Source organism: Diachasmimorpha longicaudata, chromosome 16, assembly GCF_034640455.1.
Source record: "Diachasmimorpha longicaudata isolate KC_UGA_2023 chromosome 16, iyDiaLong2, whole genome shotgun sequence".
In the NCBI taxonomy this organism is placed as follows: Eukaryota; Metazoa; Arthropoda; class Insecta; order Hymenoptera; family Braconidae; genus Diachasmimorpha; species Diachasmimorpha longicaudata.
Window position 1 is genome coordinate 3,071,290 of NC_087240.1, and position 21,277 is coordinate 3,092,566.

General features: G+C 41.7%; 4 protein-coding genes across 14 annotated transcripts; 2 read left to right on the forward strand and 2 right to left on the reverse strand.

The window, feature by feature from the left end:
- The first annotated feature begins 42 nt into the window (after positions 1–42).
- On the forward strand, positions 43–1,539 carry LOC135170024 (uncharacterized). Its single transcript, XM_064135517.1, has 4 exons — positions 43–410; positions 531–691; positions 783–855; positions 1,102–1,539. The coding sequence occupies exons 1-4, from the start codon at positions 186–188 to the stop codon at positions 1,288–1,290; spliced, it is 648 nt and encodes a 215-aa protein (XP_063991587.1). The 5' UTR covers positions 43–185; the 3' UTR covers positions 1,291–1,539.
- On the reverse strand, positions 1,294–7,925 carry LOC135169974 (kinetochore-associated protein 1). Its single transcript, XM_064135437.1, has 2 exons — positions 7,584–7,925; positions 1,294–7,418 (listed from the first exon to the last, which is right to left on the reverse strand). The coding sequence occupies exons 1-2, from the start codon at positions 7,761–7,763 to the stop codon at positions 1,569–1,571; spliced, it is 6,030 nt and encodes a 2,009-aa protein (XP_063991507.1). The 5' UTR covers positions 7,764–7,925; the 3' UTR covers positions 1,294–1,568.
- A 91-nt stretch (positions 7,926–8,016) lies between these two features.
- LOC135170006 (protein CLP1 homolog) lies at positions 8,017–10,229 on the forward strand. The gene is made up of 3 exons (XM_064135498.1): positions 8,017–8,274; positions 8,606–9,663; positions 9,906–10,229. Exons 1-3 carry the CDS (start codon positions 8,176–8,178, stop codon positions 10,015–10,017), a joined length of 1,269 nt encoding a protein of 422 aa, XP_063991568.1. The 5' UTR covers positions 8,017–8,175; the 3' UTR covers positions 10,018–10,229.
- A 1,919-nt stretch (positions 10,230–12,148) lies between these two features.
- Rab8 lies at positions 12,149–21,255 on the reverse strand. Of its 11 annotated transcripts, XM_064135454.1 has the most exons (12): positions 21,042–21,248; positions 20,725–20,950; positions 20,467–20,650; positions 20,153–20,332; positions 19,647–20,086; positions 18,927–19,418; positions 18,660–18,801; positions 18,473–18,587; positions 18,231–18,413; positions 15,136–15,196; positions 14,658–15,003; positions 12,149–13,705 (listed from the first exon to the last, which is right to left on the reverse strand). In XM_064135454.1, the coding sequence occupies exons 1-12, from the start codon at positions 21,070–21,072 to the stop codon at positions 13,607–13,609; spliced, it is 2,499 nt and encodes an 832-aa protein (XP_063991524.1). In that variant the 5' UTR covers positions 21,073–21,248; the 3' UTR covers positions 12,149–13,606. The 11 variants fall into 11 exon arrangements, 10 of the variants coding, with proteins under 10 accessions (XP_063991524.1, XP_063991532.1, XP_063991529.1 ...); XR_010300295.1 differs by lacking the exons at positions 12,149–13,705; positions 14,658–15,003; positions 15,136–15,196 and adding exons at positions 16,931–17,070; positions 17,205–17,310 and having other exon boundaries at positions 21,042–21,255; XM_064135457.1 differs by lacking the exons at positions 12,149–13,705; positions 14,658–15,003; positions 15,136–15,196 and adding an exon at positions 16,934–17,070 and having other exon boundaries at positions 21,042–21,255.
- Positions 21,256–21,277: the final 22 nt, after the last annotated feature.

Sequence of the window (21,277 nt, forward strand, 5' to 3'; positions counted from 1 at the left end):
CATTCTTGCAGGAAGACAAAACAAAGGGTTTTTCACGTTTTTTTATTTATTTATTTTTTTTTTTCAATTATTGAATTTATTCTTTAGTTATGAACATTCGAAAATATTCAAAAGTGTTGATTTGAACTGCACATGTCACCCTTGACATGCGCACAAAGCGCAATCCTCGGCGACGATAAACAAAAATGAGAATGGCAGTTCGCGTGTTGTCACGTTATTTCGTCCATTTGCAGCATCGGACAGCAATAATAAATGTCAGAGCAATTCATGGAACTTTCCTTGATCGTAACAAGAAAAATATCCAAAGTGCAGATAATAACATATTTGATACATCGAGGAGTCTTTTTGAGGTCAATTATAACCTAGACGGTGTCTCAATAAGATGTAAACACAGCAGAAGTGGCAGAAAGGTATTATATAATTAACAAATTGTCCAATTGATTGAATAAAAGACATTCCAGTTTTTAAATAATTAAGAGAATATTCTTTCTTGCTTCATAATTTTTATTGAATTGTCAACGAAAAAATAGGGACGAGGTCAGGAGGAAGAGGACGAGGAGGATGTTGACGAGCAGGGGGATCCGGAAATCGAATTGTTGGCTCAGGGTAAACATAATAAGATAATCACCCCTAGTACTCAGTCAATGAGGATTGATGCTGTCGTTAAAGCTGGTCTTGGAATAGCCAGAAGGTACGCCATTTTATTATTATCTCATTACCAAGTGATTTCACGAGGTCATTGAATTTTAATTATTTTATTTGACTGGTGATTGTTCTTTCAGTCGAGCAGATGTAGCTCTTTACGAGAGTAGAATTCGTATTAATAGTGAAAAGGTCTTGAAAAAAGGTTATCAAGTAAGTAAAGAATTTTAATTAAACCCTTCCCATAATCATTGTCCATTATTTAAATTATAAAATAGAATAATAAAAGGGTATGAAACTGCAGTTCCTAATTTTTGGGACCTTTGTTTTCAATGAAAATCATTTTTTCCAGTGATGAATCTTTTAGAAGTTGGATCGCTTTAAACAATCGATATTTTCCTTTAGCTTTATTGTTTAAAAACCTTAGGATGCTTTGAGGATAATTGTTCTACTTCTCAGGTGGGTATTAACGATGTAATAGACTTCATTGTGGGCCCCAGCCCCAAAAACCCGAAGTTCACGATAGTGAACAGAATGACAGTTCTGGACGCAAAGCCCAACGTAGACACGATAAAGCTGAAGGTCCTGAGGGAGAAGAATCTGGTAATCGACGACTACGTAGATTCTTACAAACTCGAATCGAACTAGTGATAAAAAGTAAAAAAGTTTGTATTTCTGTGTAAATATCTGTACAAAATGTATCAATCTCCACTCCTCGAAGATTCAACCAATTACTTTACATTATTAAAAACTAGATACAATTTTAATTGCAAAACATGTTGGCAAAGAAATATATTCAATTACGGAATTTACTGAACGTAACTTTGGAGAGCTGAAGAGAATTTTGTAACCTGAAAGAAGGGCAGACTAAAAACCCTCTCCGAGAAATTAAAAATTAATTACAGCCACCCTCACAATTTTTTACTTCAACTTCCATTAACCATTCCAGCTGCTCTCTGAATCACCATCACAGACTGTTCAACCCCAAGAACGCCCTTGCCCCGGAGTTCCCTGAGCCCATCCACGACCCCCTGGACATCCCCCTCCTTCAATATCCTCTCCACCACTCCTGTCCTTTCCCTCTCCCCGAGGAACTGCAAAAGGGCTGCAGCAAAGTGCATTTGTCCAGGTCTGAGACACCCCTCAACAATCTCTTCAAAGTGTAATTTATCCACCACTGGACAGGCGTGAAGCATCCTGAGGGCCTCTATGGACTCTTCCAAGCCCTTGTCAGTCCCTAATCTCCCAAATCCATCAGAGATGACCAATTGCCAGGCGGAGATGTATCCAGAGCAGTTCACTAGACGATCGATCCCCGCCAGCATCATGAGGCTCCTTTTGAGCTCCTTGACGAGTCCCATCCTGACCATTCTCTCCAGCGCCACATCCAGCACGTCAAACTCCTCAAGTTCAAAATCTAGAAAGATCTGGGGGATCAGTCCCAGTGCCCTAGCCACTTCAAACTGACTGTTGGCCAGCACTTGCAGGAGCTTCTGCTTGGAGCAGCTCTCGAATCCATTAACGCTGTACCCAATTCCCAGTCTCTGCAGCTCCGTCACGTACTGGAGACTCTTCATGTGCCGGTGGAACTGCTCAGGACTAATTTTCGTATAACTCTGAAGTGTGGCATCGTCTGTCAACGATTGAATTATCCGCAGAGCCCTGAACTTCACTCCAGCGTTGTAGTTCTCTTTCTCGTCGAAGGAGACGTGCACGAGGTAGTGGATGAGATCCGACTTGCCGGACACGATGTAACACGCCCGGAGGAGATTGTCATCAGTGATGAAAGTGTCAAGATCGTTGTGGTCTGCCTGCTCTCTGAAGACAGCGGTGATGCTGTCGTTCTTGGAGTCTGAGGCCTCTGGTTGTAGCCACTCCTTCAGCAATTCTCCTCGAATCTTATGGAGCTCCACTGGGAGAACACCCCCAAGAGCGTCAACCGCCGAGTTTATGTCTGGCCGGTGTCTGGTGGCTGTCCTGTAGCGCTGGGGGATGGAGTCGTCTTTGTAGAGGGAGGTTATCAGATCTTCCGGACGATCCACGAGAGTCAGGTACTTCGCCATTCCCAATCCATGAGAATGAAGAATGTGCTTTGCGGTGTTGATCACATACTTCTCCTTGATCCTGGGGAATTTGTTGGCAGGATCGGCCTTATCCCCGCACATCTCCTTCCACTGTTCCATGTACAAAAAGCACTCCTTGGCAGCTGCCACGAGATCAGCCCCAGGAGGGGTATGATTGACAACGTAATACAATGATGCAGTGCCATAGGTCAGCCTGTCGACGCCCTGCATGTAATCCAGGCACTTCTTGATGTCCTTCAAGAGGCTTGAGTTTCTGCTGTTAATGGACCACGTGTTGCAGAGCCCCTTGGAGGCCTCCCAAGCGTCATTAGTGGAGTTCCTGACCGCTAGAGTACAAATATTGGAAATGGAAATGCTGAGGATTGGGGCGATGCTCAACCACTTCTCGTACGTCTTGAGGCTGAGCTCAGGAATGATGACCTTGAAATCAACCCTGGGGAAGAAGGGCAGCCTCCATTTGGCGATGGGCGGCAGCTGTGGTTCCTGACACCAGTTGAGCCAGGCATCTGTCTCTACCTCAGTTGGTTTTCCTATTCTCGTGTAATTCTGGAGAAAGCACAGATGGCTGATCCAGTCAATCTTGTCATTTATCTCAGCAATCTCTAGTGCCAGCAGGAACACCTCGTAATGATAAATATTGAAGGATGAAGCTGTCAAGGCGTCCACCAGAAACCTCTTCATGGCGTTCTTATCTGTGATTTCAGCTGAAACCTTTTTGCACTCGACAAACAGCTCTTTCACCTGATTTTCATCGATCTTGACGTGTCTGGAGCCATCCTGGGTGTCCACCTTGAAATCCGGCTCCCATGTGGTGAGGAGAATCTCCAGATAACTGAGACAACAGTCGGTGAAGATGAAACCGAAGTTGGAACAGAAGTCCCTGAGAAGATTCAAGGTCTCAGGCCTCTTCGACGTCATGATCCTCTTCAGAATATTCCTCTTGTCTTCGTTGTTACTCGTGAGGACCTCTCGGTACGACACCCCACAATGGACGAGCCTCTTAGCCCAGTGGTGAAGGAGTCTGGAGGATTTGAGGGCTTCCATCTGGGGGTAGTTCTTCGTTAGTCTAAAGTACTCGCAACTCAGTTCTTTTATCACTCGGTCTCTTCGCTGGTCGGACTCGTACAGCTGTCCACAGTGATTGAGGAGTTTCAGAGAGTCTCCCTGGGGCAGGGCGAACAGGCAGGCAAGCCCTAGGTGAAGGTCGAAGACCATCGAATCTATGACCTTCTTCAGCATCACGGAGAGACAAGCGTTCTGGATGGTTCTCATCTCGGAGGATATCTCCTCGTGCTTCGGTAACAGCGAAACCATTTTCACACATGTCGACATCAGGATCTTTAGCACTGCCAGATCGTGGTGCTCATTCATCAGCCCTCGAGTCCTCAGGGGGAGAGCTTTCCTGAGGAGGACTATGTCCTCGTCTGAGTGACTGTCACTTCGATCGTTCTCTAGGTAATAGGACAGGGCAAAGAGGTCCATAAGATAGGGAACGAGAACCTCCCCGCAGGATATCGAGGCGTCTTTGTAGATCGGGTACAGCGGGGATTCTTGCAGCTCCAGGGTGTCGCTCACTGCCTCGGTGTAGGTGTCAATTTTAATCAAAGACTCGAGGACTTGAGGAAGTGTCTCTATTGGAGAGTACATGATGATCCTAGATATCAGATCCTTCAAGGATTTTGCCACGATGGCATCGTCTTTTCCCTCCAGGAGCAGCTGGGAGATCATCTTTAGAGAGAAAAGACATTCCTCGGAGGTGAAGATCTCCCAGGTGCTCAAACCATTCACGACGTACTCCTGGAGGACCTTCGCATCTTTCGTTGCCTCGAAGTACTCGTAGATGCCCGATAATGACGGAAGATTCAGCAGACGTGACACTCGCTCCAGATCTGCCGGAAATTTGCCGCTCCCCAGGTCCTCAGTCTCGATCAGATTCGATATAAACTCCAGTAAAATCTGCTTTTTGTTCTCGAAGTAATCGCGAATGTTGATGGAGATGTTGAATTCTGTCTTCAAGAAATAAATAGACCTGAGGTGAGGGATCATCTCCAAGATGTCGTGATTCTTCCTCGATAATTTACGGGCAACAGACTCCAGGATCTCGACGTAGTACCCTAGGGAGTCGTCCTTGTAGTCTCGAAAATTGTTAAGTCTCCCCTGAAAATCGTTGATAATCTGCTTACAGCAGAAGTCAACGACATCTTCCTCTAGCACATCCAAGATCGCCATGACCTTGTCGAGGTCTCCAGTCCTTAGGTGATAGCTCACACACGCCCCTAGCACTCTCTTTTGCTTCATCTTCTGCTCGTTCTTCGTCAGCTCCAGAAGATCCTGGACCATGCTCGCCCGAGCCTCTTTGATGATCCTCTGATAGAGATTTGGAGAGAGGCCCACATGGGCAAAGCCATACTTTTTCATGATTAATTTAACAGCAATAGAGCTGGACTCTATCCGAATTTTTCCCACCAGAGGATGATCGTACCTGCAGCTGTCCTCAGCAAGGGAAGAAATAGCTGGGGACCACGGGACAGGCGCTTTTTTCAGGACCTCCAGAGTCTGCTGAAGTCGGTTCTGAATATTGTGAATGTGCCCAATGATCACTGAGAGTCGCCTGTCCCAGGGGGCCTTCTCCAACATCCACCAGCCCTTGGACATCTTCAGGGTCTTGGCGATATACGACGACAGCACCTGATCGTTCTTCAATGAGTGATTCAGCATATACTGCTGGAGGAAGGTGCTCATCAGAGAGGGGATCTCTTCGATGTGAATTTTATTCAGAAGAAGGTGAATAACCTCCGTTGAATCCCCCAGGTACACCCCTAAAGGGACGACGATCTTGTACTTCGTCTTGAGATCCAATAGATCAGACATCGCCTGAATGAGGAGCTGCAGCTTCTGGAGATGAGAGTTTTTACTGGCGTATTGTTGGTGGAACTGGAAGCAAATATTGTACTCCTCGAACTGGAGGATTGAGAGGAGGCCGTTGGCGAAGTCCAGGCCGATGCTGGGCCAGGAGTCTCGGTGATAAATCTCCAGGGATCTCGTTTTCTTGAGGGACCACTGGAGAATAGCTGGGAGACTTGAAGGAATCAGAGCTGTGGCTGAGGGAACGAAGTGGCGAAGCCAGGGCCACAGACTGGAGGGACCCAGGGGTTCGGGGATCGACTGTAGGAGTTCATTAATGCTGCTGGTGGTCATCTGAGGTGAGATTTCTGAGGTATGTCTGATCCAGATGAGGGCTGCTGCATCCAACTCCCCCAGGGAAAGGTGCCTCATGCATTCGTCCAGGAGATTTGACTTGGAGAATCGGTTCCACTCCTCAATGCTCTCCTCAGGTTCGCCCTTTAGAGACTCGACCGCGTGGATTATCTCGAAAGTCTCCAGCTTTTTCAACGTGTTGCTCACGTGACTCAGGAGCTTGGAGAGCCTATCGTGGCCGTGGTGGCTCTTGCCCTCGAAGGAGCCCATGAACTCCACGATTCTTCTCCTAGCGTAAACCACCAATCTCCTGGTCTCCTTGTAATCCCTCGTGAGGGCATTCTTGCAGCACTCGTAGACAAACTCTACGTCTTTGATCTTGTCCAGAGTCTCCAGGAAGACTTCGACATTGACAAACTCCTCGGCGTGGACGGAAGGCTGCAGTCTCTCCATCAGAAGTTTGGCTTCTGCGTGGTAGACCGTCTCCTCGTTCAATCCAAACTTCTTCGCAAAGTCCCTGGCTTCTGTGAATTTTTGCCGGCGCAGGAGCCTCTGGAGGCGAAAGTCTGGAGAACTTTCCTCGATGGCTTTGATCCTGATGGTGTCGATTATTCCCTGGGGGTTTCTCGCAGCCTCCAGGAAGATCAGGTGGTCCACTGTGTGGTTTAGATTTACCAGGTAACTGTCTTTGGGGACGAGCATCGAGAATTTTACCTGAAAATCAGGAAAGCTCATCAAGTGAAGGGACGTGGTGTCCTCTGAGGGCTCTGCCTTCATCAGGATTAGAATGTGATAGTCATCAGACCCCTCAGGGATTGTGATAAAATCTTCGATAGGTCCGGGGTGAATTTTTATGGAGAGAAAAGTCTGTCTGCAGATGAGGGAGAGAGATCCTTCCGTTGTGAGGCAGATGATCCCGGAGTACTTCTCGAAGTGCTGGCACTTTTTGTATCGGTAGGGAGTCGACGTCAGGCTACAGGAGATGTTCCTGGGATGTATGAAGACCTCCTCCCCTAGAGTGATGATGGATTTAGAAGGGCCAGACGTGGGAATGTCTGATGCCGATAAAATGGCCGAAATTGTAGTCACAATAGAGATCTTGGAGATCTGCGAGTCGATGGAGGATTCGTCCGAAGGATTTATCGATGGCAGTTTCAAGATTTTCCCTGTCGTAGTGACCATCGTGAGAGATAAGAAGTCCTCGGATTCTTCCAGGGACAGGTGAATCACGTTGCCACAGTTATAGGTCTCAAGGTCGATGCAGAAAAGCTGCTGGGAACCCCGAGCGAGGTTGAAGCAGTGGACGAGACCTGTGTCGATGGCTGCAAGAAGGAGATCCGTGGAGGAGAGGCAGTAGGAGGTCACTGGGGAATCAAAACCGATGCTGGTGAGGATCTCCTGGCAGGATTCGTCTTCGAAAATTGTGAGGGAGTTGTCGACGGAAATGCAGAGGAATGCGTGGTGGAAAGAGGCGTGAACTTTCGGGGAGAGAACCTAGAATTTTAATAATTTATTACCGAACATTCAGAGACTGAATCTACACGACTTTTCTCTATTTCAAAAATTTTTTTCGGTCTTCAAAATGGGAAATGATTTATCTAAATCGTGTCAATGAATCAGAAGATATTTCCCCGTTAGCTTCTTACGAAAATGTTTTACCTGGGGATTTTTATCATTCTGAAGGTTGCGTTGACGTTCCTCCGGGTCATCACATTGGATTGTCGCCCTCGTCCAAGTCTCGTAGATTGCTCCATCGTGCTCTGCAACAGCCCGAGCACCGAAATTCACGGTTTCGTCCTCAGCATCAAACCCTGAGATCACCTTCGTCCAGTGCACCATTTTGATTATTCCACCGATTATTTAATACTTGGGATTATTTCACTAATTATTCATAATTCCAGGTCATCTTCGGGTATTTCCTCATCGATTCCAGGGGAGGATTTAGAGGAGAAGAGCTGGATGATTTTTCAGGTACGTTAGAACTTTCAAACTGTCACAAAAACACCAAGTGGAGCCATCTACAAAACTTCGGAGCAGAGGTAGTGGGGATGACTGATGCTACGCCATTGGAGAGACGCAGGTCTGTCGGTCAGTGCGTCTATAGATTTCAACATTGACAGTTGACTTCAGATGCTTCGAGTCCGATACACTCTTTGAGGTTACAAAGTGCATGTGAATTTTTTATTTATTTTCTTATTACTTGACGTGTCCGAGGAATCGGTAAATAATTCGAAGGTTAATTAACAAAATAATGACGAACGAGGCACCTGCTGTTCAAGAATTCAAGCTCGATTCTGACTGCGAACTCCGGTTCGAGGTGGAGAACAAAAATGACAAAGTGACACTCGAGGTAAACATTAAAAACTTTCATTATTTCCTAGCTGACAATCTTTCAAATTTAATTTCCTCATCATCAATGTCGATTGAAATAGTAAAAGTTCGTAGGAAAAATTCGAATTAAATTTTTTGTAGAGAATTTCTTTCGCCACAAAAAATATTTGGTGACATTCCCCCTGAACCCACTAGTTCCTGAGATATTCTTAAGAACAATTCATGTTTTTCATTAAAAATCCCTATAATTATTCATACTCCACACCCCTTGATCCTACGGGGAAGATGTCCCCCATAAATAATGTAATTGAATAATTTTCTAAAACTCCTATTCTTTCCCCTGAATTCAGCTGAAACTGGGATTGGCTGAGGTGTTCGGCACGGAGCTGGTAAAAAATAAGAAATATGAATTCGGTTTCGGTGCAAAAGTAGCAGTATTCACCTGGCAGGGCTGTACCCTGGAGATAACAGGTAAAACCGACGTGAGTTACATCGCGAAGGAGACCCCCATGGGTATCTACCTGAATTGTCACGCAGCCATGGAACGGATGCGAGATATCGCCGAGAAGAAAGACTCCAGAGGCCCCATCACAATGATCGTTGGGCCCTCAGACGTGGGTAAGTCCACCCTCTCCAGAATTTTACTAAACTACGCAGTAAGAATGGGAAGACGACCGATCTTCGTGGACCTAGACGTTGGCCAAGGTCACATAGCTGTCCCTGGTACCCTGGGGGCTCTTCTAGTTGAGAGACCGTCGAATGTCGTCGAGGGATTCTCCCAGCAGGCGCCGCTGGTTTTTCATTTTGGTCACAAATCCCCAAGTACCAATATCACCCTTTACAATCTCCTGGTGTCGAGGCTAGCTGAGGTCTGCTCCGATAGACTTCAAGCCAATAAAAAGGCCAAAGTCTCTGGAATCGTCATCAACACATGTGGCTGGGTCAAGGGGGGAGGCTACAAACTATTGACACATGCTGCCCAGGCTTTCGAAGTCGATGCCATCCTGGTTCTTGATCAGGAGAGACTCTACAATGAACTCGTCAGGGGAATGCCTGAGTTCGTTAAAGTTGTATTTCTACCGAAGAGTGGAGGAGTTGTGGAGAGAACGCAGACAATGAGGAGTGAGTCGAGGGATCAGAGAGTTAGAGAGTACTTCTATGGATCCAAGACACCCTTGTACCCACACAGTTTTGAAGTTAAATGGAGTGAAGCTAGGATTTACAAGATTGGAGCACCTGTTCTGCCTGCATCCTGCATGCCCCTGGGCATGAAGGCTGAGGATAATCTCACCAAACTCGTCGCTGTTACCCCTGGACCCAGTTTGCTGCATCACCTGCTGTCGGTTTCTTTCGCTGATTCCCCTGAGGACGATGTTGTCCAGACTAACATCGCTGGATTTGTTTGTGTGTAAGTACACTTGGGTATTTCTTGAGGAAACATCACAGAAAATGTCTAAAGAATATTCATCTGGTTTTATTAGGTAAAAATGTGCTGCAAGTATTTACAGAAGAATATGCACTAGCCAGACGTTATTTGTATGCATAGAAAAAGCTTTCAAAACGTGCGACATTATGTTTCTTCCTTTTTATCGTAGAAATATATTAATAATTCATTTTTAATGTTTGATTGATCGAAATTTTTTTTTCTAGGACAAATGTCGATGTCGACAGACAAACAATCACAGTCCTCAGCCCGCAGCCCCGACCCCTACCAAATACAGTCCTTCTGCTGTCGGATATTCAATTTATGGATAGTCATTGAGGGAGTTAATTGTACATATGAATTAATTAATGACAGATTGTATATGAACGAATTGTATGAACGATGAAATCATGAATTTTCGTACCAGATTAATGCATTATTAATAAATGTAATTATTGAATGTAGTGAGAATTGATTGAGTTGTGATTTTGTATTTTTTTAAGCACAAAGGTCGCAACTGCAAAGGTGTAACAATAAAACTGTAAAAAAGGTATTTACAATCAAGATATTATTTATTTATTATGTCTAACGACTGGGGTTATACAAGATGTATTTAATGATGAGAGTTGGGAGATAATAATGTTATTATCAACAGTAGAATAACATTAATATCATTATATTACTGAGAATAAAAATCATAAATCTAATGACTCTGAACTTCTTGAAGAAGTCTAGGTCGACTGGAAACACTGAAGACTTTAAACTTCAAAATTCATTGCTCATTGAAAAAACACAGATGGCGACTGCCCTCTTTTCGTACCCCTGCCACCTGCTGTGATTGTACCGGGTCCTAATTACAGAGATCCCACAGCTTCAGACCCTTCCTAAATGGTTTTAATGGATTAGCACTGGTGTGTACTTGGAGACAACCCGTCTGTCCGAGCATTGAAGTAAGGTACCTATTTGCTGATACAATCTAATTCATGTTGACAATGCAACCGGCTCAGGGGTCCATTTCTTCCCATTAATCCCTCGTTTCCGGAGGATTGTCTGGGGACTGGTACAAGGTAGGTAGTTGGAAGCAATTTCTAATGACTCAGTGCCCTGTTTATGACCCAGTCTTTATGGTAAAAAAAATTGGCCCATCTGGATTTTTCGAGTGTATTTATTTTTTTTGTCAAGCAATATCAACACAATGAATACGAAAATTATTTATCTCAAAGTCGCCATGTTTTTCAAGAGGGAAAATCATCCGCCATTTTTTGTTCTTCTCCCGATTAAGTGGTGTAAGTTGTGTCTTCTAATGGGGAGACAATCGACATAAGTCTACTTTGATTGTTGACGAGTTCATAATAAATATCTCGAAATGAAAGGAAAATATCAAATTTTGATTATAACATTTCTTTGGAACCAAGTGATTGCCATAATAAATGTAATTCTTAATTAGTTTATGTGTGTTAGATTTCGAGTCATTTTTCATTGTTCCAAAGCTCGATTTAATGATCAGTCGATTTATGTATCTCGATTTACCCCTTCACTGCTCAATCTCCAAGATGGCGAGCATCTGCAGCGATAATTTTGAAGAAATCACTGAGTAAGAGAAGAAGTTGAGAGAAATATTGACTGAACTTCAACTCAAGACGCTAAAAATCATCGAGAACGACGCCATTAATAATCTGCTAAACGTTCAGTTGCAGATTCTCCTCGACAACGAGAAGCGAAGCTCCAAGCAGATGCTGCAGCAGGTCCAGTCTGCGGTGGAGGTGATGGGACGTCTGGAGGACGAGAAAATCAGGGGCTAGACGGAGAAGGCTCGCCTCGAGATCGACTGGAACACGGTGCAGGCTGAAAGGGTCTTCCTGATTGATCAGGCGAAGGAATTGAAGATGGAGAATATGGAGCTGAAGAGGAGGAATAAAATCCTGGAGGGAGGGCACAGGAGGGGACGCTGAGGGAGATGAATATCGAGAAGGTCATGGGCCTGAAGCAACAAGTCACCGTGATCCTGGCGAGCTTAAAGAGGTGAAGCAAAATTCATTCAGGAGCTCAAGGAGAGGCTGGAGGTGATGGATATGTTGCAAGCTCTGGAGACTCCAGATATGCCCGCCGTAAGTTAATTCCGTGAATATCGTTAAAATTATTCGATCTATCAAAAAAACAGAGAATTTTCTTGTTGAGCCTGACATTCTCCAGAAAATATGTTTCCTAACATTTTTTTGCAACCTCATTAATAAGAAAGATAAGACACAATTAAAAGTGGTGAGGGAATTTCTTAATTTTTTCTGTTCATGTTTGTAGTTAAAAGCGGAATTGACTGAAATCTCCGACAAATTTTGTGTAAAGACGGAGATCGACGAAAAGCTCAAAGGACTGCACGAAAATGTCCTCCACCAGTCTGGCTGAAGCCACCGAAAGCCCACAGAAACACAAAATGGCGGATAAATAAGGTAATGATCAACACAAACGTTAATAGGATTAATATAAAATGTATTATAATAGTTGTTGTCTTGCATGTTTGAGTTGATGAAACAAATGCCAATATTGAGGTTACCAAACAACCCCTGGTATCGTCGAATGAACCAATGAACAATGAGCAAAATCGAGCGAATATATCACTCCCTTGCAAAGTGCGACGTGGTTACAAAATAAACCCTTATCAAACGTTATGAAACATGAAAAAACAGTTATTTTCGGATCTCATGGAATTTTTCGAGCATCACAATTATTATTTTCGGCTGATTTTCGCAGTGAAAAAGCTAGTTTCGATTTTATTATGAACATAAGGAGAGAAATCCCGGCCTTAAATTATTCTCTACACGCCAAGTAATATTATTCACCTATAACTCTCGGTACACGTGCTATTAAATGAAGGGAATATTAGAATTAAGCGAGGGAGTGGAAAAATACGCAAAATTATTATATTGCTCTGCGATTATCTCGGAAATCCTTGAATGTAGACCGAAAAGCCCCTAGCAATTTTTTGGGGAAAATTTCTTTCTCTAAAAAAAGTGTTTTATGACATCTTCCCAGAAAATGACTAGTTAATGAGATAATTACCAAAGTAATAAATTTGAGTTGAACACTGGATCGTTTAGTATTCATAAATTAATTTGCCAACTACCCCAGTATAATTAGACGCAGGTAAAAATATGAAACAACATATTCGTTGTAATGCAGTCAATTTTCCATATTTTTTTCCGTGTCTATCAATGAATCAAATCGCTTCAATTTGCAAAATCTAAATTTCAATAATTTTACTTTCATCACTATCTCATTAATTATCACCTCCACTTAAAAATGTCGTCAAGCATTTTTCCTCAGGCCTAATATTTATGAGACAATTAACACTTCACCACTCCCTCACTCAAGGAATCTCCTACAATAGAGTGATGTCGGTAAAATCACAAAGGAAGAATTAATTGCGCAAAACTCATTCACTCCCCCCCCCTTCTATCACGAAAAAATGGAATCATTTAATCGATTTTAATTGCCGCAGTCGTGATTGTACTATCGAATGAGCGAACAAATTCATTCCACCGTCATTAATTATTTTCCTTATCACCATAATGCAAATACATAATTAACAGCTAGATTAATAAAAAGAGTACTGTGCAAGGGTGGATTTGGTCAACGGCAACCATAATTCCCATGTTCTCGTTAATTGCCTTCATGATAAATTTTCTGAGAAAATAACTGAACGAATTGAAGTTGATTTTTGTGTTCCTCATTTTGTTATTTTTAAAATAATTTTTTTCAAAGTAAAATCAAATCTCGTCGAGTTGTTTCTTATTTTTCACTTGAGTCGTTGATTACTAGGTATACATCGATGCACCTTCGGTTGTGGTGCAATTTTTGTATCGTCGATTGTCGATGGTGATGTGTAAAAAATTTTTTTACCATTGTAAAGGGTTGACTTAATGATGATGGGTCAGAGTATAGTACATCTTGCTAACCAATTTGGTGGCTTTCTCGCTGGTTCAGATGCTTTAAGTTGATTGCCACCAGTTTTTGGTGGATTCGATGCCTCCTGGAGGACAATAAAAATTTGACTAATTAATTCCTAACATTTTCCAATTATTTTCGAGTGAAAACAAAATTAAAAGTGACAAAAGAGCGAGATAACAAGCAAAAATCTCATTATAAAATATTGTTAATGAGTTTTTGCAGGAAGCAAAGACCCCAGGGTGTCACTAACCCATTGATTAATTAAGCCATAAATCAATTCATAATAAATTATTGGATTAATGGGTTTTAAAGGCGAGAGATTGAAATAAATTGAAATAAAATCGGTATGAAAGAGAAATAATCACGTCAATGTCATTAATTAATCAATGAGTGATAGCAGAACACTTTATTCACGAAAACATATCAACGCAAAGCGAAGTAAATTCTATAAAAGAGAATTTTCATTCTCAATTATGTTAATTAATTAATCACACCGGAAATTCGTCATGCGAATCAACAAAACTAATTAGCGAGTACGATTTTACCTTCTTCCGATATAGAACCAGCACCACAAAGAGATAAAGACATGAGGGACAAAGAAACAAATAAGATTACATTAGTAATTACAATTAACGAGAATAGTAGGACTGAGTGGGAGGAGAAGAATGTAAACGGCTCATTAAACGAAAAAAACCTCCAGAGATGATATTTCCCCACAATAATTAATTATCTAAAAGCATTCATTAAACTATCGAGATTTTTCCCAATTGAGTGACACTATTTTCACAATTATCTCAAAAACGATCCGTTTTACGAAAAAAACACACGAATCATTTTTTCAAGACAATTAAATTTCCGAGAAAAAAGGGTTTATCACATTTTATTATAAATTCAGTCGTTCTCGAGATAATCGTGAAAGAAAAAATCTCGACCTCTTCTCCTTTCACTCCTGACATTTCCTGTGACCTAATCTAAAGCATCGTGATAAGCCAAGTACTTCCGTTGAATAATTCACGATGATTTCGTAATCTCACCAATTTTTTTTCCATTTTGGTCTTGATGTCTCTGGCCAGAGTGTAAAAGGCCTCCTCAACATTGATACTGGACTTTGCCGATGTCTCCATGAATTTAATACCATATTCAACAGCTAATTGCTCACCCCTCTCCTTGGACACTTGTCTCCTGTCCGTCAGTTCACATTTATTACCTAGCAACATCTTCTCAACGTCTGCCGATGCATTCTCTTCGATGTTACGAATCCAATTTTTAATATTCTCAAAACTTTTCTCGTTTGTTACATCGTACACGAGCATTATACCCATTGCTCCACGATAGTAGGCTGTTGTGATTGTCCTAAACCTCTCCTGACCGGCAGTGTCCCTAGAATTTGTCAAAAATAGTCAGCGAGTCTCGCAAAAATATTTTATTTCCCAAAAAGCGATAACTTATTTCTTAATCCCTCGATTCATCGAGGAATTTCTCTAATTAGCGAACGATAAGTGGAGTAATTACCATATTTGTAGCTTTATTTTCTTTCCATCTAGCTCGATTGTGCGTATCTTAAAGTCAATACCTAAAAATTAAATTTATTTAGGATCAATTATCGTTGGATAATGAAATTAGAGAGATGACTAATTTCCCAAGAATAATTTTATGAAAACTCGGATTACTTTTCATCGTATTCTGCCCCCTAAAACACCCATTTTGCCACCGATTCTGCCCCATAGGCCTCTCAAACCCCACAATATTCTTACGACGCAAAGAAAAAAATTCCCAGGAATTGAATTGATTGATGGAGCTGCTAATTATGGGAATATCTCAGGAATTAATGAGCTCACGTGAAAATAGAAAATTATTTTTCCAAGTGAACTTAATTCTCAAGGAATAATTAGATAAACGTGCACCCTAATCGCCTCCCTCTGAATGATATCCTCGAGGCAGGAAAAATCACGTCATCCAACGGAATGATTTTAAGTCATCTTGAATCGCAATTTCGAGTTGACAACAACTGCAATTCAGTGTCTAAATTTAGAGTCTTTCGAAACAACTCAAATCATGAGACAACTGTCACGGTACGGAGTCATCAAACCCTCGATATCCGATGTGCAAATAATTTTAATGAATATCGATGGATAAATTTAACGAGAGATTAACTGGGTAACACGTGGTTTTTACGAAAATTGTCAATAAATGTTTTTTCGAGATAATCTAATTTTCCATAAAAAAGGTTCTGGCAGTTTTTCCACTAAAACTGGTCATTATCGAGATAACTCCAGCTTCATCAAGATGAAAAGAGAGTTGGAACATGAGGAAGAAAAAAAATCATTTAGATACCGAGAACCTTTTTCAATAATTAATTCTCCCATCATAGGTTAGGTCTCCCATGACACTGTGTTCATTGAGCCTCGAGAACCAAAAAAAAAATCCTACAAAGTCGTCTTTGTCCTCCGGCGATTCCCTCATTTCCTCATGAACGAAAAAAACTCGAAGAATCTCCTTCACGGCGCGCCCAGTCTCTCATCATCCTATCCCCCCATTCTAGTCTCCCGGAGATAAAGAGGATGACTAATGACAGTCACCGACAATTATCGCCTGAGAACCCCTCTGAAAATCCCAAGAATCTCTACGAAAGCAGAACATTCCTTGAAATTGTTAAAATGATCAGTTTAACACTATGAATTGCTCTAAAATTGCTGCAGATGATTGAAAAAATTATCTCAGGCCTGTGTTTCTGATCCTTAAATATCACACGTAATTTAATGACATTTGAAATGTGCATTTATATTATTTCAATTTACCCTAGAGGGTTTTAAATTTGTTGTCATAAGCCTAAATTGTCTCTTGACATAAAAAAGCAGAAGACAAAGCCTCCAACAATAATAACCCTCCTACGATATTTTTTATAAAATTCATATCTCCCTAAAATGAAAAGAAATTGCAAAAACCCATTCACTTTCCTCAGATGTCCTCTCCAACACCATCAGCCCCTCCAACCCCCCAAGACAACAATGCCTCTCTCCTTTCCTATCCTCAACCCCCAAATAGAACTCATCAAGTCGACGTAAAATACAAAATGCCTTTTAAAATTACAATAAAATGACAGAAAATCCCCAGAGATCTCATCCAAAAAGCCTGAAGTCCCCTCAAATGTCCTCTCCAACCCCATCATCATCCTCAACCCCCCAAAACAACAATTCCCCTCCCCTCTTCCAATCACCAAATCCCCAAACTCACCAATAGTCGATATAAACGTGGTATTGAAAGCATCCTCCGAGAACCTGAACAAAACACAAGTTTTTCCAACTCCAGAGTCGCCAATCAGCAACAACTTAAACAAGTAGTCATAGGTCTTTGCCATTATCCTCAAATACCTCCCCAAAAATCTTCCCAAAAAATGTTTCTCTCTTCCTGGGTAAATATCACCACCGAAATCGTATTGTTAAAAACCTATAAAAAGAAACGAATCCAATTGGTAACCTCAATATCGCCACTGCACTTTCAATCGCACTTTGACACTCAACGTGGAGGGAGGGGGATTGTCCCGGATGCAACGTGTCGGTTATTATTTGCTTTTCAACTACCTCCGATGACCTGTTGTGATGACTGATGTCTTTACGTCGATGTCAATGTCGCATTTGTCGAGGAGCGTTTGTTAAAAAATTTCTTGTCTTTCTGTTCTAGGCTCCTCTGGGGATAAAAAAAAAATTATGAATGATCGGGGACTAGTCCAGGAATTCGGAGCAGCTGGCACCTGCTGTCTCGATCATGAACTCCCTGTGATGGGTGGAAATTGTGAGGTATTAATTGATCTTAATTAATTGGGCACGAAAACACTCACTCACTTGGGAATTTTGCTGAACTATTTCCACGTTTCGTAGGTTATTTTCATTTTTTTTTTTGACGTATTCGGAGGGATCGCACGGTTGATGATGGGGATGGGAGGAACCTTGACTCTTATTTCCACCAATGATGCCATAGGATGGACTGAGTGGGGGGGGATGATTAATTGTTTTCGAAGAACGGTGATAGAATGAGTAGGCGTTCTCAGAGTTTTAGGATTTTTTCTGAAAAGCTGGATTTTTTATCAGGATTTTGAGTTTGTCGAGGGCTGGCAGGGGTTGTGCGAGAAGGGGTGGGGAATAGATTATTTTGTAATTCGCGCGGCAGAGAGGGAGGGGAATTTGGTCGCTTCATGCAAACACTAGGGGGCTTATTGATGATGATGGAGTGAACTAATTAATATGAACATCTGTTTAAAAATGTGAAAAAGGATTTTCTATTAAGATTTTTTCAATTTTTGTTTTTTCAATAAATTCTGGAGTTTTCTCATGTTGTCTCGGGCACTTCGGGCCCGAGGATTTATCTCCAAGGCTTTCGTGTACATGTCCTTAGCTGTGTCGTACTTATCCCACCGATGATAAAGGACCCCTGCAAATGACAGGTGGGAGTTCTCGGTAAATATCTCGAAAACTATTAGCGTTATCGAAAAGTGTCATAAAACATTTTCGTAGAGAATCAAATTTCCTACAAATAAGTTCCTCTGACATTTTTTCCTAAATTCACTCGTTTCGGAGATATTCTTATAAATAAGATTTAAAAAATTGTACCCAAATTTGTTAATATCGTCGGATTTCTCGGGTCCAGTCTCATAGCATTTTTGAACTCCTCCTCAGCCTCTGGAAATTTCCCAAGTTTCCCCCAGATGTTCGCAATGTTCAAGCGAATTACCGCGTCCTCAGGGAATAGTTCCACCGCCTGTTTGCCCTTCTCCAACGCCTCGTCAGACAAATCTGGAATTTTTAATTAGATTAATCGTGAGTTGCTTCAGGTTCAATAATTCTGTAGTTACCCATGTCATCCAGAAGTCTTATAGTATTGGTCCATGCTCTTCGGTGTTTGAGTTTCCTGGAGATTGCCTCAGCCCAGGCGACGAGAGCCTTCGAGTACTCTTGCTGTTCCATGTACTGTTTTATTCCAATGAAATTAATTTTTTAATGAATTAATGAGGGGATTGCACATATGCTTCAGTAACTCACCAAAATTCCTAAATTGTAATAACAATCTGGGCAATTAGGTCTATGCATCAACGAGGTCTTATAGCAGTTCTCGGACTCTTCGAATTTTTTTAACGCCGACAGGACGATTCCTAGGTTCATCCAAGCTGCTGCGAAATCCTCTCTATTGTTTTAATCAATCGATCAAATTAAATTAAATGCTTCAATTTAATTGATAACTTGAAATAATTCACGAAAGTAATTATTATTAAATGTAATAATTAAATTAACGACTGGAAAGAATCTCACTGAAGCTCAATAGATCGTCTCAGAAACATCTCAGCATCCTGGTACCTTCCCTGGTCCTTCATCAGATTCCCCAGGTTATTCATCGCCTGGGAGTAGTTAGGATGCAGTCTCAAAGCCTCTCTGTACTCCACCTCCGCCAGACTGATATTCCCCAGGTCCGCAGCACTCTTGGCAACATTGTAGTGAGCTTTGGCATTGAGTGGACAGACATTCAATGCAGAACGAAAGAGGGAAAACTCAGTCTTCCATTCCGCACTTCTATCCCATGACCTTGCGAACCAGATGGTGATGAGGATTGTGTAGAGAAAGAGGGGGATCTTGGGGCTGGTGAGGAGTTTGCAGAGCTTCTGGAGACTGATGGTCAGGAGAAGACAATAGCCAGCTGATGGGAGGTAGAGGGTTCTCTCTGCCAGGACGAAGCCAACGTTGAAGAAGACATTGCTTGCGGGGAGAAAGGGGATTATCAGGAAGGATAAACCTGTCAGGATGTACCTGAAAGGGAAAATAGAATTTAGGGGATGGAAATTATTATTTGGGCTTTTCCCAACGAATTTTTTAATTCATCATTTTTTTTGGGGGGATTTTGCCATGAGGGAACTACGAGGATGGACTTTCCTTGGAATTACCCTCAGTAACACAAGCTTTCACTGAATGAGGACTTTGGAAAATTCTCTCCTTGAGGTGAGGACAAGGGGGAACTTTTCGCAAAAATTTTCTAACCTCGAAAAGTCTCGATGTGGTGCCCTCACAGCTACTCCACAAAATAACAATAAAAAACTCCATAACAAGGCAATTGCACACAGTCTCCAGTCCCATCCAACAATCAGAGGAACACTGCCCATGGACCAGTCGAAGGACAGCCAGTGAGGGCAGACGAGTAACCAAAGATTCAGTGAATAAATATACTGATAATTGAGGTAACGAAGTGATGAGCTGTTTAGAAATGACGAGGGGTTATCAACAGCTTGGAAAATCGGTGGTGAAAACCCCATTAGACTGAACCTGATCCCCATAAGGAGCATTCCAGTAAAGACTAAAGTAGACAAACGAATAATAAATCTGTAATTTTCAACAATCGTCGATTTCACCTCCGCGGGGATACGCAGCATGTGGGGATTTTTCTCGTGGAGTTTTGATAAATCGTAGACAATGCACAGACCCTAAAATTATAAATATTGATAATGCATTAGAAAAAAATATTTCTATGAAAAATAAGGGGTACTTACAATGGCTGTGATTCCAGTTTCTTTACACAGCATTCCAGCAGTTATAAACATCACACAAATCAACAAATATAAGAACATTTTACTTAAACGTCTGCAATAGATACTTTTGTCGTAAGATAAAATTGATAGCCAAACCAACATTGCACTGAGAATATCTGCTCTACCAACAATTCCTGAAACCTGAGAGAGTATTATTTTTAATTTAACAATTAGACAAAACCATTCGACAACTGAATTAATAATCGAATTATATCATCTCCAAGAAATTCTTGAAGTATTTAATTCATCATATTGCATTGAATATTCTGACTTACAGCTTCACAATGAACTGGATGAACAGCAAAAAGCACAGCACCATAAAAAGCCAGGTACTTCGATTCCCGTTTAAATAATTTTTTGAAAACAACGAGAGTTAACAATGAAACAATTGTGTGAAGGATTAAATTGATTACGTGGAAATCTATGGGAATGAGCTGTCCCCTTAACCAATGGTGAAACCTGAAATGAAAATGGCATTGAAAAAAAATTAAGAGCTTTAAAAATTCGCTTATTAAATTTTCTATCGTCTGAACCTGAATGTCAAGATTGTCAATGGTCTGTAAGACCGATGGCTCTGTTTGTGTGTCAGTTTGTTCCCCCAAAAATCATTGGTAAATATTGCTGATAACGAAGTAGTGGAGACATCAGGATTATTGATGATGGCAGGTGAATCGTCGAAGACGAATTCCCCATCGTATGAATTTATGAAGCAGAGAGATGCCAGGGAAACTATTAAAACTTCATAAGTACATGGAATAGCTGGAAACAGGTTCACCATAAATTCTCTTCCAAAAGCACAAAAATCTGAGTAATTCCAGGGTCTCTGAAAGTTTGACACTAATCCACTCACCAGGAAGTCTTGGAGAGCCTCTCCAGCCCATTTTTGAAGGCACAGGTGATGCTCTAGTTCCCTGTCACCTCAATTTCATATTTTCTACAATTGTTTCATTATTGAACGAGTTTATTTGCGATTTCTACGACTTCTTAACATGTTTGGTTTTTTTTTAGGTTAAGGGACGTCAACAATCGCACTTGTCACCGTCACCCCACCCCCTCGAGCTCTGGACGGAGCCAATGGCAGGTGAG